Source organism: Podarcis melisellensis, assembly GCF_964234715.1.
Source record: "Podarcis melisellensis genome assembly, chromosome: 2".
In the NCBI taxonomy this organism is placed as follows: domain Eukaryota; kingdom Metazoa; phylum Chordata; class Lepidosauria; order Squamata; family Lacertidae; genus Podarcis; species Podarcis melisellensis.
The window spans coordinates 38,607,967-38,625,335 of NC_138529.1; the positions used below are offsets into that span (position 1 = coordinate 38,607,967).

Here is a 17,369-nt window from a genome sequence, read left to right on the forward strand (position 1 = left end):
ATGGTGGAGGAAAAGGGAGCCTTTCTTAATTACAACCTTGCTCTGTCCCTGTCAAATTACTGAGTTGGAAATGCAGAGTCTTTCATTAAAACTTTATCTATGTAATTAGAAATTATATATACCTACAGCAGAGAGCACCTTCATGCCTCAGTCGCTCTCTTTAAAGATACCTTGATGCTATCTGACTAAAGCCGGGGGTGTGATCAGAATCCCCTTTCTTCAGATATCGGAGCCTTTCTGTCTCCCCAGGAGGGAATGTAGTGTGGTGCTCACATTTTAGTTCCAGCTTTTCAGCCTCTAAGTTTCTGAACTCTTCCCCTCCCAGCCACTCCCAAATGCGTCCAGTGCATCATTGTTTGGGAGGCAGCTGTTCTATTATGCATTCACCTCCTGAGTAAGCCTCACTTACACAACCAAGAGCATAACAAGAGCCCTACTGGATCAAACCAAAGTCCTATCTAACAAGCACGCTGTTTCCTACAGGGTCCGGCTAGATGCCTCTCGGAAACCCAGAAGCAGGATATGACAGTAATAGCCTTCTCCTGTTGTTTGCCAGAGGCAAACTGTATATGGTACGGGAGGTAATATAAAGCTGAGATAGCCTTACCCTCCACAGCACTTTCTTGTCCCTTTTTAACACATCTAAGTTGCTGGCCACAACTGCATATTATGGTCACAATTTCATAGCTGAGCTGCCTTGGGTGTAAAAATATTTGCTTTTGTCTGCTCACATTGTAACTTCATTGTTGGTATATGAGATAGGGAGGAAACACTTTGCTTCAAATAACTCCAGACTTCTAATTTACTCATGTCATTGGTGCCAATTTTCTGTCTACCAGCTTATCTAGGCAAAGGTTGACCTCTACAACTTTCACATCAGGCAGGCAAGTGGACATGCAGCCTACATGCCCATCACAAACCTCTTTCTATTGACTGAATTATTCACTATGAGGAACCCTCTCCCACTGGAGGCACATTCTTGTCACAGGAAGATATTGGTTCACCCCACCACATGGAATAGGTTCCTTCTAAGAGATTCCTCTTTCTTGGGACACCATCCTCTGCCCCTGAGACCGTCCTAACAGTACAGGTGATTACCCTGGTTGCTGCTATCTCATCCCCAAAAGGACTCTTCTACCAGTCTCTGTGTCTCTCAGCTGTCTCTCTCACCTTGGCCTCATTTCTCTTGAGCTCATTGCACCAAGCATGGTTTTCGTCCAGCAGACAGGTAGTGTCACATGTATAGCTATTTTCATAACTGTTTCGATTGGGTGGCAGGAGGGTGAGTTTGAGGGCTTTTGCCTTTTCCACCCTGTCACTGAAATCACACAGGTGCCTAACTTGCTTGTCTGCTATACTGTTTATCTCAACGCTTTAGCGCTGGGGTGGAAATGGTTTGTCTGCTGGGCCTCCCCTTGTGCTCTTAGTGGATTGTTTATCCCCTCGCAGCTCTCCTGTGAATCCTTGTCTACAGGAAGGATTTTGATAAGTCTACTTCCCTCCCTGCCATTGTGCCTTGTTTGGCTATCTTGGGTTATTCACAGGGAACTGTGCTTCTCTAGAGAACCCCAGTTTACCCCACCCACTCAGACTTAATAACCTTGCTGCTGTTATGCTTGTTTATCTAGGAAAGGGAGGCGAGTTGGAACAGCTGATCTTGCCAGAGGTTTTGGACACTCTGCTGCAGCTCTTGCTCCTGTCGAGGTGGCAGTTCTGAGGGCACCGGCTTTGTTCTACACCCCTGAGCCATGTTGATTTTCTCTCCAGGCATGCCTGGGAGCTGATGTTCTCTGTTCATGACCAGGCTAATTCAATTTCAGATGCAGTGTCTGTCTATCTCTTTGACTAATCACCAATCCAATAATGGGAGATTGGAGAAGGCAATCCCATTTGTATTAAAATGCATTTAAGGCTCAGTGTGCAGAGAGGATCAACAGTGTATTAATTTGCTAGACCTCTTATTCCGGCGTGAGGAAATTATAGTGCAGCACACATTGTCTGGGTCACCTTCTGGCTGCAAAGTAGTTTTAAGGAATGACCTTTTCAATTTCTGACCATTTTGTACCCCCTTGTGAAGCAGGTGATGTGGTTAAGGGTACACGTCTCACATCTTGTCCATGCACTGACCCCTCTGATGTGGTTAGGAAATATAAACCCTCTCAGAAGCTCTTGAGAACTTGTAATAACTCCAGCTACGATTGTAAACATTACAGTTTGATTAGCCCAATTTCTCCAAACATTTCTCTACTGCCTGATTTGCATAGGGACACGGGAGACTGCCTTATACTGAATCAGACCATCAATCCATCTAGTCTGGTGTTGCCTGCAGCAACTGGCAGTGGCTGTCCCAGTTGTACCTGGCTGTCCCAGATTCTCTCCCAGCTGTACCTGGAGATGCTGGGGATTGAACTTAGCACCTTCTGTAGCCACTAAGCTATGGCCCTTCCTCATTAGAAGCCACAGGCTAACAATAAGGAAATCGTAGGTACTGTGCAACTAATGCAAACTGCAAAACATGCTCTTGGAACGACTGCTGTTAACGAGTGAGCTGTCCTGGCTCCAGTGAGTTCCTGTTTTAAGAACATTCAGGAAGCTGTGTATTCAATCTTCTGAAGGAAGTGAGAAAGAAGAATCTAAGTTCTGCTTCTGGTGATCTGAATGCAATCTTAAAGAAGGTCATAACAACTGTGGTGGTGGTTTTTTTAAAGCTTCACATAGAGAAGTCCCCTTCTTGACCTCTCGCGGCTTCTCCAAGGTGGGAAGCCTGTGCCATGGGGAGAAGTCAGTGAAAAGGCTTTTAAGCAGCTGCTCCTTGAGCGCCTTGGTCCAGTGCACCACGGCACTGTTGGATAAATAGAACAGCTTCTGGCACATTGAAAGCTTGCTTTCCTTTTGTGTGCTTTGCCACCAGAGTGGTGTTGGTACCTCCCGTGCAGACAGGGCCCTAAACAAAGAGCTTGATAGCAGGCCGGTCACATGGCTGCTGCCACCATGCAGCCAATCCCGTTCAGGGGTTTCAGTCTTGTGCAAAGTTATAATTGGCCTCTCCACAGCAGTGTGACTTTTTGTGCTCTTCAAAAAGCTACCTCTCTTTTTATACAGAGGCTGACTGAGAAGGTGGGAGGGTGGCTTTTGTTGAGGGAGGAGGACACAGAGACCCAATTGTGAAGTTGGATGGGTGATGCTAGGGTGGAGATATATATATATATATATATATATATGGGCTGGCTCTTGTCAACCCATTCTTGAAAACAGGCCACAGGCGTTGAACATGGCTCCCTGGAAGGAAGAATATCCTGCTGAAGGGAAACAAAAAAAAGCAAATCTTTCCAACAAGAACTCCTGTGGCCAGCCATTATTCTTTGGGTGTCTCACAGAAGCTTGTGTTTCTGCCTGGCTCTCCCCCCCCCCCCCAGTGAAAACTGGTTTGGGGTAGAATTAAAAGGGCCCATTTCTCAAAAGCTGTAGATAAGAATACTGAATGCCACAAATCCTGTCCTTGCATTGCGATTGTCAAAGGAAACGACGTGGTAATAATAATGGACATCTTTCCTTTTCAGTTTATTTGCTAAAGTAGGCAAATAAACAAAGGTTAACAAAAGTGTTCAGGCCATTTAGGGTTTGGCTTAGGAGTGTTTTCTTCTGGACCATGCCATATCCTTTGATGCTCACCTGCTATTGGAAGGTGGCTGTTGGGCAAAGTGAACCATTGCCTTAACACATTTTTTCTTCATTTTTTTTTAAAGTGTCTGTTCCCCTAAACTCAGGTAGTTCTTCAATAAGACCATTTTAGCTTTACTGTGTTTAAAGTTTCATCTCATAATCACCTTGGGCTATATCAGACAGATGTCTGTTGTAAGGTTAGTGCTGCATTTTTGTTTGTTTTTTTGCAGTGTTCACATGATGTCATTGGCATAAAAATGCCAGCCTATATTCTCTCTCCCCACCCATCCATTTAAACCTGCTGTATGTAAGCCCAATCTTTGCTTGGTTTAATTTAAGATGGTAGAACAGTGGCTTTTACAATTCCCATTGAAGTTTACTTGGCTGAGTTGAGCCTTGCTTGTAAGATGGAAGGAAGGCTGCTGGCAAAAGAAGCTTGGTGGCAGCAGGAACAGACAGGTGGGTCAAAACACAACTGCAGACTGCCTGCAGAGCATCTTCTCATGGCCAGTTTTTGATATGCGGCTCTTGAGAGTAGCATCCAACATGTCTTCTCAATTGTTACTCAGACGGTTAAGTTAGTTGCCCCAGTTAATGTGAATGCTTTGAACCTTATAAAGAAATAAAAAATGCAGTTATTGTATGCCTGAGATATGCCCCTTTGGTCTATTCCCAAAACTGGCTAATTTGGTTAAGTGTAGACGGTACTGAGTTTTTCTTACCTGAAACCTGGTAGTGATTTCTTACATTTTCTACAGATTTTAGTGAAGAGCGATTTGGAAACAGTTTCGGGATGCTGTCCCAATGCTACCACATTATTGCTATCTGGGGGGACTTGTAGTGTGACAACTGCAGGACAATGATAAACAAGAGCATGTGTGTTATAAACAGTTCTGGGATTTCAGCAGGAAATTCTGGGATGGACTGTGGTTGGAAATAAACCACCCCAAAACTTCTTCAGGTACGAATGGTATTTTAACAGGTATTGCATATAACTGACCCGATAGCATTGTGAGCCCCAATCTTTTCTTTTATTTATTGTTAATTTGCTTTTATACACCACCTTTTCTTCAAAGAGCTCAAGCTAGCACACACACATCTCCCCCTCTCCATTATACCATTGCCACCCTGTGAGTTAGGTTAGGCTGAGAGACAGTGTCTCTCAAAGTCACCCGATGGGTTTCATGGCAGAGTGGAGATTTGAACCCTGGTTGCCCAGGTCCTAGTCAAGCATTCCAGAAAGAAATGAGAGCTCCAAAGAATAGTTGTGGCCTTTCTCTTTTCTTAATGTTCTGTTTTACAAAGATGAGTGCCTTCTTTTTATTGGCCGTTTTAAATGTTTCTCTTCTCCCCTGCTGCATAGTCCTGGGTGTTGTAGTCTGTAGCTGGGATATTCAACAGACTAAAATATTTATCACCACAAATCTCTAATAGTGACGGTGGGACTTACATCCTGGCAGTGAGTAAGCAAAAGTGAGAGAGTAGCTTCATGTGCCCTGGCAAAGAACTTGGAAAATATTTTTTCCCTCTGCAACCCCCAAAGCATCTTTGTTAAAATAGATAAGTTCTACACATATGCATTCAAAAATAATAAAGTGTATGGGTTTGGTACAATCCACATGCCCTCTTCCTGCTTAGTGGCTAAACTTTATATGGCCTTTTGAAATCTTTAGAAGACACATCTTCTCTTCAAGGGCAGGAGAAATATCTTTTCCCCCAGGTCTGAATCTTCTGCACTTCTCAATCGAACGCCTGTTAAATCTGTTCTTGTAGGAGAGCTAAATCCATAACCGGAGCAATTAAACCAATTTGGCTACATGGAAACAGGGTCTAATTAATCACGCTGTCCAAACTCCTCTTGCTTTATGGAGCCGCTTCTTATTTTACATTCCTTTCTTGCCACTTGAAAAGCTTCTATGTTAGTCTTAACTTCTTTGAAGCAGATCTTATTGAATTTAAATGTATTCACTCAACCATGATTGCTGCCGAAAAGCCCTTGTCTGTGCTGGCAGTCCATGGAGGAGGAATAGTGTTTGGTCTCCTCCTTCTTTCCTACCTCTCTCTCCCCCCTGCCTGCTCCCCCCCCCCAACATGCAGCAGTCAAGGTGAGGAGTTGAACGATTACTCCCTGGCCAGGATAGGTGGGCAACCATAGGTAGGTGAACAAACATGGGGGGATATCGCAATGCAGCGAGAAGCTCTTGCCTACACAGATAAGTGAGCATTATTCCAAGGAGTCCTGCATATCCAAAGCTCAAATCATAGCTGGCATTTGATCCAGATCCAAAATGTGCGAGTGCAGTATAGGCTCCCAAAATATGTAGAAGTGATTCCTCCTCCTCCTTTTCTTTTTTAATGACTTGTGGCTTGCTTCCTTAGCCGCCTGTGAAAAGCTGCTGATGCCTGGTTTTTTGTGGGGGGTTCTGAGCTCTTGAACCAAGAGAGAGAGAAGCTTATGAATAATGCAACTTCAGCGAGCAAAGGGATTAATGAAAGCATAACCCATTTGGTCCGATGGAGCCAGAGTCCTCATTGGATGCCTCTGCCAACTGAAAACATTAAAGAGGCCACTCAAAACTCCTGTAAACTAGGCGTATAATTATTGGTGCCTCGTCCTGTGGACTTTGTGCAAGAAAATGGAGCAAGCAAGGAATGGTGGTTGAGATGCGCTTGCATTTCTCTCCTAGAGCACAGGTCTGGTTGTGTTGTGCAGATGGAAACCTACGTCCTGGGTGTTGGTGGAATAGCGACTGTAGTCGCAGGACTAAGTAAGTAATGAAGAAAAGGGGGGTGGGAATTAGCACATTGAAAAGCACCTCTTGTGTGGAAAGTCCTTGACCACTTTTTTTTAATCTCTCCCTCCCCCACCCCCGAAATTGGCTCTGTCTGTTTTGAGTCATTTCATTTCCAAGAAACCTTTCTCTTTCTCCTCCTCCTTCCCTTAACATGACCTGAAAAAAGCCTATGCAGGAAATGGCTGCAGATTACTCGACTACCCCTCTGGCCAAGCCATGTGAAATGAATCCCTGATAATGATGAGAGAGTGTCTAAAGGAACGGCTCCGTAAACAGCAGTGAGCTTTTAATGTAACCACTATCCAGTCATCTGCACTTATTTTCCGCTCCTTCCCACCACCTCCTTTTCCCAGCAGGCATAAAACCTTGTAGCCATTAAAGTGGTGCTGAGGGGATCCTTCAGACAATGGAAGGGGCGCCAAGTGGGACAAAAGGAGTTCAGATGCGCTCTTGTCTCTTGGGCAAGTTGAGAAGCGAGGGGAGTTCTTGTAAACGGCAGCGGAACTGGTGTGTCTTGGATGATGCTGACAATTAGGAGTGTCCTGCTGGTTTTTCTGAAACAAACAAATACTAATACCCTGCATAAAGAGTCTAATATTGCTTTGCGTTAATCATCTCCAGTATGTGATTCAATCATGCAGAATATTTACCACTTAATTCTACCTATTGCCCCAATAAGACTGCCTTCTCTCCAGGAACATGGTTGGAAGTGAAATCCTACATGCCATGAATCGAGGAATAGGATAGCTAGTATGGCAGAGCTGTGTATGGTCAGTGTTTGGGTGGGAGGCTACCAGGGAATTCCTTGTACTTAGCTCAGCTCCTAGAAGGAAGGAGGGATATACAACTGTAATGTGCAAAAGGTTCACAGCCATGTGGCTGCCATTGTCTAATTTGTATTTACTATGGCAATCCCTGGTGCACCTATAGTGCTGATATACCTGTGGTGGGAAATAGCTCCAATTCTGTGTTGGTTAAGAGCTGTTACTTCTCTCTGTAAATAAACTTGCACCTGTCTGAAAGCTTTTCACAGGTGAAGGCTACCTTCAGATGACCTGGCTTCTAGCAGCAGCCTTATTTGAGTCTCGAAGGTACCTGGACCTGCCGCTTTCTGACAAGAAGATTGAAGCCCAGCAATGAGCTGATGACTATGAAGGGTGCTATTCTATAAATCTGCTTTCTGCTTATTAAATTGAGTCAGGAATTTCCTGCCATTTCTAAAGAAGCAAGAAGCTCTCACAGCTTATGGTGGTCTGCAAGTGAGAGGATGACCTGGCAATCTAAATTCCAGTATATGATGCTTGTCTCTGAAGGCGCCAGGCTAAAGCATGAGGTGATTGAATCTAGTCGAAAGCCACTTCTGCATTATTCCCCACCTTGTAAGCCATGTCAGGGGTGCCATAGCAGTAGATTCCCTACATCAACAGGGGATCACACAGTTGGTTTCCAGAACTACCCACTTACTCTTACCAGGCTCTCAAGAGCCTTTCTGTATCTGCTGCTACTCCTGTGCAATTTGCCCCTTAAGCACATCTTTTCCCCATCATTGGAATAGCGGAAATTTCCCCATCTTCATCCCAGTTGATGCAGCTGTGAAGCATCTGCAAAACTGCTAGCAACCACTGCTGGAAAAGAACATTATTTCCAGTGTCTCCAGCTGAAAACCATTTTATTTGAACCCCCCCCCCCTTGCTTGCTTTTTGGCTGTGGAGATTCTACCACCTTACCTTTGATAAAAATTAGAGAGGCCACTGAATGTGCAATGACGGCTAAAGTGGCTGTGGAAGAGGGGTGGTGAAGTGAAACAGAGCAATTCTTGAGGTGGAAACCAGGAGAAACATCAAGACCAGTTGCTTGCTTTTAACAAGCAAGTGGCCATATTCTCTGACTGCCCCATTGGTTAAAAGGAAAACTCTGCACATGCATTTCTGCAAAGGCACCAGATCACTCTCTTCTGTTTCGTGTCTGCTCTTTACTCTTGATATATTCCTGTGCATCTTGGTTCTTCATTGAAAAAGAGTGTTCCAACCTGGATCATCTCAGCTGTGCTGCTGCCTGGCACTTCTGTTTTCGTAGCTTCTGGCCTTGCAATAAAAGCTCAAGAGCCTGGTTGTTTGTACCTGTCAGCTTGTTGTAGTAAACCCAAGACAGCAACAGCATGTAAAATACTTCTCCTTCCCCCCCTTCTGCCACATCACTAACAAGAGCCCCCCCTCTCAATTTTCTTTATTGGGAAGTGTCAACAGATTAGTGGAGAATCCCTCTGTGCGGACAAAAACCTGCCACAAAAGGCATTAGGCTTTCAGCTATTGGATTACCACGTGGCCACCTGTCAACTGACTTTGTAAATGTATCTGTCTCCAAACTGTTTTTCGCATTAGAAGGCTGAGGTGTTTTTTTCCTCCAGGAATGTGTGTTGCTAAATGACTATTTCAGCATCCTGCGTTTAAGCCTTTTTGGGGGGTGAGGGAGGAGTTGAGGAGATTAAAGCTGTCTTGTGCAAGAACACTAATGTAATAAAATCTTAAGTGGTTAACAGGCAAAGCGGGCCAGTCTGTCTGCACGGTAAATACATTGCTTCACCTAGCGCCAGGTGCCTTGTGGGGAAAATCTTTATGAAAGGAGTTCTCTAGCTCCTAAGAGTTCCTTTGTCTGAGATGGTTCTAGGAGGTAGGGCTCTATTGCTACCTGAAGCAGTATGCATGGAAAGGGGTGTGCGGGATGCTTGCATCTCCTGAAGAGACTCCTTCTTTCTTGCACTTCTGTGACCATGCCCCCAATTTAGAAAATATTGGTGATTGTCAAAGGTTTGTTTTTTGACAGAACCTGCATCCTTTGAATGAGCAGCATCATTCAGTTGATCACCTGAATCACATTTAAAGTCATATAGTGAAATAACCTGTGGTGAGCCTCAGACATAAACTCTGTTCTCCTCCTTATCTCCTCTCGTGCATACAAGGAGATGGGTGCATGGGGGCAGCTTCCCCCCTTCAGGTCAAGTAAATAAATAAAAATACTTAACTGACCAATTGCATGGCAGATACCTTGGTTCTGCCTCCCCAACATAAAGCCTGCCTCCCCTAAAATCAGTCATTGCTATCCCCATGGATGGGTGGACATTTTAGAACAAACTGTCTTGTTATTCAGAAAGGTGGAACTCTTGGTTCATTCTAACCAAGGTAAGCTTAACTCAGCTAGAGTTGAAATGTGGTGGGCACCAAAATTTAAGCAAGTTATATGTGGCACAGTTGATAATAAAACTTCCTGAAAAACCTCCTGAAGTAGGCGTGCTTAAGATACCTCATGTGAAGTGATTCATAAATGAAACAAACAATGTCATTATGGAAGAGACCTTTGGGTACATCTTGGCCTTTTGATTCATGATGTACTTAAGTCTGAAATGATGCTCTGTTGTTCCTTGGCTGAGTAAGCAATCTTGCTGGGTATTGTCAGAACCAAGAACTGTAAAAGAGTGCTGTAATTATTGTCCATCAGTGTTTCTAACCACTCTGTGCTTTTCTTCTCCTTCCCTCTCTCTCTTCTCTGGCAGGGATTTGATGCCAAGAACTCTCGATGGGCAGATCACCATGGAGAAAACTCCCAGCTACTTTGTCACCAAGGAAGCCCCAGCTCGCATCTCTGCCATGTCAAAGGGCACCAAGCTCATTGTGGTGGTGAGAGACCCGGTCACCAGAGCCATATCTGACTACACACAAACTCTGTCCAAGAAGCCTGACATCCCCACCTTTGAGAGCCTGACCTTCAAAAACAGGACTACGGGCCTCATTGATACCTCCTGGAGTGCCATCCAGATTGGCATTTACGCCAAGCACCTGGAAAACTGGCTCTTGTACTTCCCCATTGGGCAGATCCTCTTTGTCAGTGGGGAGAGGCTAATCAGTGATCCAGCTGGTGAGTTAGGCCGAGTCCAGGACTTTCTGGGCCTCAAGAGGATCATCACGGACAAACACTTCTACTTCAACAAAACCAAGGGTTTCCCATGCCTGAAAAAGGCTGAAGGCAGCAGCAAGCCCCACTGCTTGGGCAAAACCAAGGGGCGGACCCACCCCAACATAGACCAGGAAGTGGTCCAGAGGCTGCGGGAATTCTACAGGCCCTTCAACATGAAGTTCTACCAGATGACTGGACATGACTTTGGCTGGGATTGATGGTTTAATGCCGACGTTCTTGCCAGAGTTAATCCCCTCATTTCAGCTTGCTATCCCCCTTATATATGTAGATAGGTCTATATGTAAAATGTACAGAAATCTATTTTATAATAATTTATTTTTAATTCTTAAGCAATTAATTCACTAAGCTGCCTAACCACACTGTAGCAGCCCATAGCTGTGTTTTTAACATTCCACAGTGCTGAATCCTTACTCTGCTCTTTCTCTTTTTTGTAGCCTGGTTCAGTTTGTGCTGGAAAGTGCTTCCAAGTATCTTCTATGAGAAAAATTAATATAAAAGAAAGGTTGGTGGGTAAGGGAGAAAGAATTTTTAAAAGCACAATTTTATTTTCCAATACGGGTACTAGGCATTTTGAAACACTTTTGTGAAAGGCCCTCCAGCTAGCATATTTTGCCTTCCCTCTTCCAGATCAACCCACTTGCAATTGAGTTTTTGGTTGGCTATGAAATTTCGTGGAACTCAAAGCATTTAGGCCTAGCTTAAGCCTTTACAGGTGGGCATGGCACGAGTGCAGAAGGAGATTCTCTCCAGCCATATAGCTGCTGCTGCTGCCTGTTTCTCAGATATGTTTTCCTTGATGTGTACAACTCTCTCTCTCCTTGTAGAAAGCTTTGCCTACAGTAGTTACTGAATGTTCTACAGTTTTTCCTTCTGCTTTCTTGACCTTTAAGCAGATTTCCTGGACTGACAACTATGCATATTTGGTCCAGCTTTAACTTGTTCCTGCTGAAAATGTGAAATGCTTCCTTCGGGCACAATTCATATGGGGTGCTTCTTCTTTTTTTAAAAAAGCTGGTCTTGCAGAAGAAGACCATGCAGTCTGAACTTGTATAGTGAACCACTCCCTGCTATGTATAACTGAATGATAGGCCTGATTGCTGATAGCCCTGCAGTCAGGGTGCTCTCAGATTAGAACATGCAGAGTTACATGCCTCATCAGCCTTTTTCTAAGAGAGTTAATTAAATCCCCCCCTCCGCTGGTGCTGAGCTGAAAGTTTTGGACTTTCATATGGGGTCAAGTGGGATGTGGGGGGAAGTATGCACTTCATTAAACCCTTGAGAGAGGGGTTGGAAATGAACATGCAGGGACCATAGACAGTCTGAACCTTGCCAAAGAATTTCACACCCGCCCCCCCAAGACTAGCAAACAGCCTATTCCTGCCCCTGCCCTCAATCACATTACGCTAAGGTGAATTGAATGTAACATCTTGGCACATTCTAATTGGACCTCCAGGAGAATTGCTCCCAATGTAGGTACTTGAGAAGGTTGGGCATGTCTGACTAATGTTGCAGTGAGTGAGCTACCATCTTGTATTAAAACCTCTGTTCAGCTGTACTCTTTCTCTCTTTCTCTTTCTGTGTGTGTTTCAGTTCTCAACACATTCTTGAAGTGTCCCACATTGGACACAACTTGAACAATGTGGGCATAACTGTCAGATTTATTTTGAGAAGTAACTGCATATGGAATGTGGGATTTCTCAGAGGGCTGTATACAATTTGTGTGTGCATGAGCACATGCACATTATTCTAAGGATGTAGACATTCATATGAACATTCAGCCTCTCTGTTAGCCATCTTTGGACATATGATGTTTGCTATCACCTGCCGGTGAGGCAGCACTCTAGGACAGGCTTCCCCAATCTTTCACCCTCCAAATTTTGTTGGATGGCAATTCCCATCACCCCTCACCATTGGGCACCTTGGCTGGGGGGATGACCGGGATTCCAAAAACATCTGGAGTACCAGAGGTTCCCCTTCCTGATTTACATGTTGAGCACTACAGAATACATTAAATAGACCCCTTGCTGTAGACCTCACTCCATCCTTTGCACCAGGGTTGGTCAGCATGGTGTCCTCCAGATGTTGCTGAACCACAACTCCCACAATCCCATGCCGGCTGAGGCTGATGGGAGTGGGATTTCAAAAACACCTGGAGGAATGCTACTATAGAAAAAGTTGCTTGAACCCACCTTCTTCCTACTAAAGTGAGATGCAACACATGCACCCTTAGCCTCCTCTTTCTGGACCCCCTCTCAACAGAATCTGTGACATGCTTATGTGATAACCATGTTGTCAAGCCATGCAGCTTCTCTTGCTCCAGGAAATTGTAGTGGGGTTTTCTTTTATAGCTCTCCTTTGTTTTCCATTTCAAAATCTTTTTGCAGAACTCAGTGCTTGGACTTTTCCTTCTTCTCTGAGTAGGTTTGTAGCCAGATGCCTTCCTCTCCATTGCACAAATCAAATTGGCAAAGTAGGTATTGTATCCACAGAACCGGTTCCGAATGATTTTGCGAAATAAGTTGAGTGATAACTCTGCCACTACTTCACCATTCAGTATCTTGAACAAAATTGGCTGTGCAGACTATATAGCAGAAATATTATGAAACCAGTTAATTTAAAAGACCTTACCTACATATCATGGTAACCATGGTGGACCTTGTACCATATGGCATTTGAAACTGTTCAAGCTAGCTTCCATACATTAACTTTTTAATGTTCACGAGAGGGTACTCAGTTGAAACTCAGAGGTGTGGTTGGACTTGTTTCCCCCCACATGGTAACATTAATTTATGGCTGAGTTCCATTCAGCAGTACGTCCAGATATTAGCAATATATTTGTGTGTGTGTTTGCTGTAACATGATACATCTTAGACTAGTCTACTTGTAAAGGAAAGCAAAATGGCAAGCAAAAACTGTAAATTGAGTATTTTGTGGTATGTACAACACAAATTAATTTTACACAGAGGTTTCTAGGAAAATGAAATTTTGATTCATACTATTTCTTTGTATGAAGAAATAAAATATATTTTACCAAACCATGGAGACCACCTCATTTTCCTTTTCAACGTGTGGGTAAACAGAAATCAAAACAAAAGGTTTGGCTATCAGAGGAATCCAAACTGGGGCCAGGGAAGTGGAGTGGTGGATAGACTAGTGCAGTGAATGCTGAGGGCAAAGGGCGTATCCTCCACTGCTGTTTTGTTTTTTAAAAATAAATGTTATGTATTATTTCACTTTTTATATAATAACCCCCTCCTGGTACAAATCTCAGCAGTGAAATAAAAAGCAGTTATACATACTCTTATCAGTATCGTTACACATTGCCTTGCTCCTTGCATAAAGAAGTAAAGTGCCACATGTAAAAGAAAACAATTTAAATTCACAGTATAGGACAGTGTTTCCCAACCTTGTGCCTCCAGCTGTTTTTGGACTACAATTCCCATCATCCCTTGCCACTGGTCTTGCTAGTCAGGGATGATGGGAGTTGTAGTTCAAAAACAGCTGGAGGCACAAGGTTGGGAAACACTGGTATAGGAAATATAAAGATGCAGATGTCCTCAGGAGAGCTTTCCATAATGTTCTGTGTTGAAGATGGATTCTCTCTGAGGTATAGATGAAATAAAGCCATACCATTTTTCATGGAAAGTGTCCACCATTATTATTTACTGAAGGGCTCTCATCCAGCCTCTCTGAGGGGAATGGAGCAGCTTTGGATTGAGCAGATCAATGGTCAGCTCTGCTCCATCCCCACGATGCCTTGCTTTGGAAACTTACACTGGCAACTGGCAACAGGAACACCAGTAGCATTTGTGTTCTCTTTGTTGCACATTCTTCAGTAGGAGCCTTCATGGTGGTGGAACCCCCTGGCTGGACACCTCTGCCATATCCTAACCCCCTCAATTATGGGTGATCAAGGGATTGCTCTCAGGTCTACTTTTGGGATGATTATTCCACAGAAAGCAATATTCTACACAGGGATGTTTGGAAGAAGTCCTCTGGATGATGTGAGTCGGTGGTAAACAAATTCTGCCCCTCGGCCCAATTTCAGAAGCCCTATATAAGCAATCGGATCACTTGCAGGAGTACACTATCCTTCCTTTGTGGCTTTACTGGGCAGAGAGAAAGAGGAAAAGAGAAAAAGGAGTATTCAGGAAAGAGAAGGGGAATGGTTCCACTAACTGCTGGCACAGATGGATTATCCCAGAAGGAACAAACCCCACATTTATTCATTCATTCTGAACCCCCTGATCTCAGTAGCACTGCACCCAGAGCGTGTTGTGGTGCATGTCCTCTATTTTGGTGATGCAAGGTCTCAACAGCTTCCCAAACATTTTGTGCCTCTGAAAAATAACAGGATAGCTCCATTTTAAGGTAGAGACTTCATTTGCAAACAGTTCCTTGAGGTATTGCAAACAGGTTGTTAGCAACAGGTTTTTGAATTAAAAAACATCAACCAGATTTTCTCTAGAAAGTGTAAACTGGCATTTTGATGTCGATGCTGTTGTGAACTCTGCAAAAAACAAAATCACAATGCATGTATGAGGAGGAACAACTGTACAATAAGTACCCATGTGGAAGCACCCCTGGCCAGAGATCTGGCAAACTCAAAGCGTTAGTGAAGAGAGAGAAGAAGGATTGAGACAGACCTGGACTGCTTTCCAGATAGAAATCTCAAAGCAAACTCTACTGTTTTAAAGCCATGAATGGATGTTTATTTTTCATGGCCTGCAAGTTTCCCAAACCCACCTTGAAATATAGCCTCTGCTTCAAGGCTACTCTCATCCCTGATTGGCGATTTTGCTAGGACCAAAACAAATGCTTCATCTTTTACCACATATTAAGAGATCAGTCCCTCTCTTCCCATAATAAATTAGACCAGTTGCTTAATGATTAGGAAATTACAGATGTTTGTAATGCAGACACCATTTCTTGAAAAAGCAGCCTTGTTTTCATATTTATTCTGGAGGAGGATAGTGAAAGATGCTTTTATGCTACACTTTTTTTAAGGAAGGAGGGAGAGAAAAGAAGCTTCTGCACATCTGGGTGTGTGCGTGTGGGGAGGGAATGGAGCACTCCAAACAAATCCAAAATAGTCTGCAGCAATTGACCCACATGTACTTTTGGCATGGGTACATTTATCTCTCCCCCCACCCCCAGCAATAAAAAAAGAACTATTGGGTTTGCAAATTCATGCAGGAAGTCACAAGCAGGTTAATAGTCTATTTTCCTCACTGAAGAGATTTGCTTCGGATCCGTCTAGTCTGACAGCCTGTGTCCTGCTGTAGCCTACCAGGTTCCTCTAGGTAAGAAGTCACAGCTGCATCTAGACTTCTACATGTGGTTGAGAGAGAGTGCGTAAGTGTAACAGCCTTCCGCTCCTTCTCCACTGTATATTCAGGCTTACAAACTGAGACCAGGTGTAGTTCAGCCCTAAGTCTTCAATTGTGTTGGAAGAACTAGCCATTCACCCTGAGATGGTGAAGTAGAGGAGAAATGGTCCAGCATGGGTTGTACCAGAAAATGATTTGTCGCCATAAACCCTTAGCTAATTGGGAGACCTGAGCCTTCCATTCAGGGAGAAGAAAACAGTGAAGCAGCATTCACAAAGCCTTGTTATTGCAGCTGATCCCCATTGCATGCCACAATCTAGGCCACCCCTACGTGATCACACCCACTGAAGACAGATATAAATGGTGGTTGGGGATTGGTAGCACATTAATACGGATGTGAGGTGATAGCGGTAGCCGATCCTTCATTGTGGTGGCCGCCTCCACTCGAGAACTTCCAGCCCATTCATATTAAGCAGTCACCTTCACTGCATAGTTCTCAGTGCCTGCTAAAAACTTTTTTTTTTGCAAAGCAAGCCTCCCCAAACATGTAAATTTGACATGTATTTTACTACATAACTGTATTTTATTATATATCTGTACAGTCATACCTCAGGTTACAAACGTTTCAGATTGTGTTTTTTTGGGTTGCGGACCGCCGAAACCCGGAAGTACCAGAATGGGTTACTTCTGGGTTTTGGCGGTTGTGCATGCGCAGAAGCGCTAAATTGCACTTTGCGCATGCGCAGACATGCCAAATCGCAACTTACACGTGCGCAGTTGTGCCACTGTGGATTGCGGACGCTGCGGGTTGCGAATGTGCATCCCGCACGGATCACGTTTGCAACCTGAGCATCCACTGTAATTGCATATATAGCTAAACCACTGAGCCTCTTGAGTTTGCCAGTCAGTAGGTCGGCAGTTCAAATCCCTATGACAGGGTGAGCTCCCTTTGCTCTGTCCCAGCTCTTGCCAATCTAGCAATTCGAAAGCATGTCAAAAAGTGCGAGTAGATAAATAGGTACTGCTCCGGCGGGAAGGTAAACAGCGTTTTCGTGCGCTGCTCTGGTTCACCAGAAGTGGCTTAGCCATGCTGCCCACATGACCTGGAAAGCTGTCTGTGGACAAATGCTGGCTCCCTTGGCCTGAAAGCAAGATGAATGCCACAACCCCATAGTCGAATTTGACTGGACTTAATCATCTAGGGGTCCTTTACCATTTACCTTTACCTACCTTATATAGATATACCTGATTTTTATCAGTAATTTTAACATATATTTTATATTCTATGTAAAACACCGAGAGGCTTTGATGTTGAAGCAGGATACAAATCCTGTTACATAAATTAATACAAATGTTGTTGGAAGAAGTAAATGTCACTGCTTCTAAGGGGAGTGACATTTATTTTTAACAGGACAATGAATTTATTTCTTGCATTCCTAAACCAATTCCCAGTAAGAGCCCTGAAGCAGTTTGCAATAAAATTAATTAAATTAACAATAAAATATGATTGCACGCTTTTGAGCTCCATACAGCATGATAAGCAAGAAGAATGACATTTGGTGCATCAGTGGCATGTAGCAGACAATTCCTCTGCAGTGTGGACAACTGT

At 43.9% G+C, this 17,369-nt stretch overlaps 1 protein-coding gene across 1 annotated transcript in view; it reads left to right on the forward strand.

Moving 5' to 3' along the window:
• LOC309360727 (heparan sulfate glucosamine 3-O-sulfotransferase 3B1-like) overlaps positions 1-13,465 on the forward strand; it is a 31,197-nt gene extending 17,732 nt beyond the window's left edge. The window contains exon 2 of the mRNA XM_081895518.1: positions 10,009-13,465. Within this exon, the coding sequence (XP_081751644.1) occupies positions 10,009-10,627 (619 nt within the window). The 3' untranslated portion in view covers positions 10,628-13,465. The remainder of the gene's footprint in view (positions 1-10,008) is intronic.
• Positions 13,466-17,369: the final 3,904 nt, after the last annotated feature.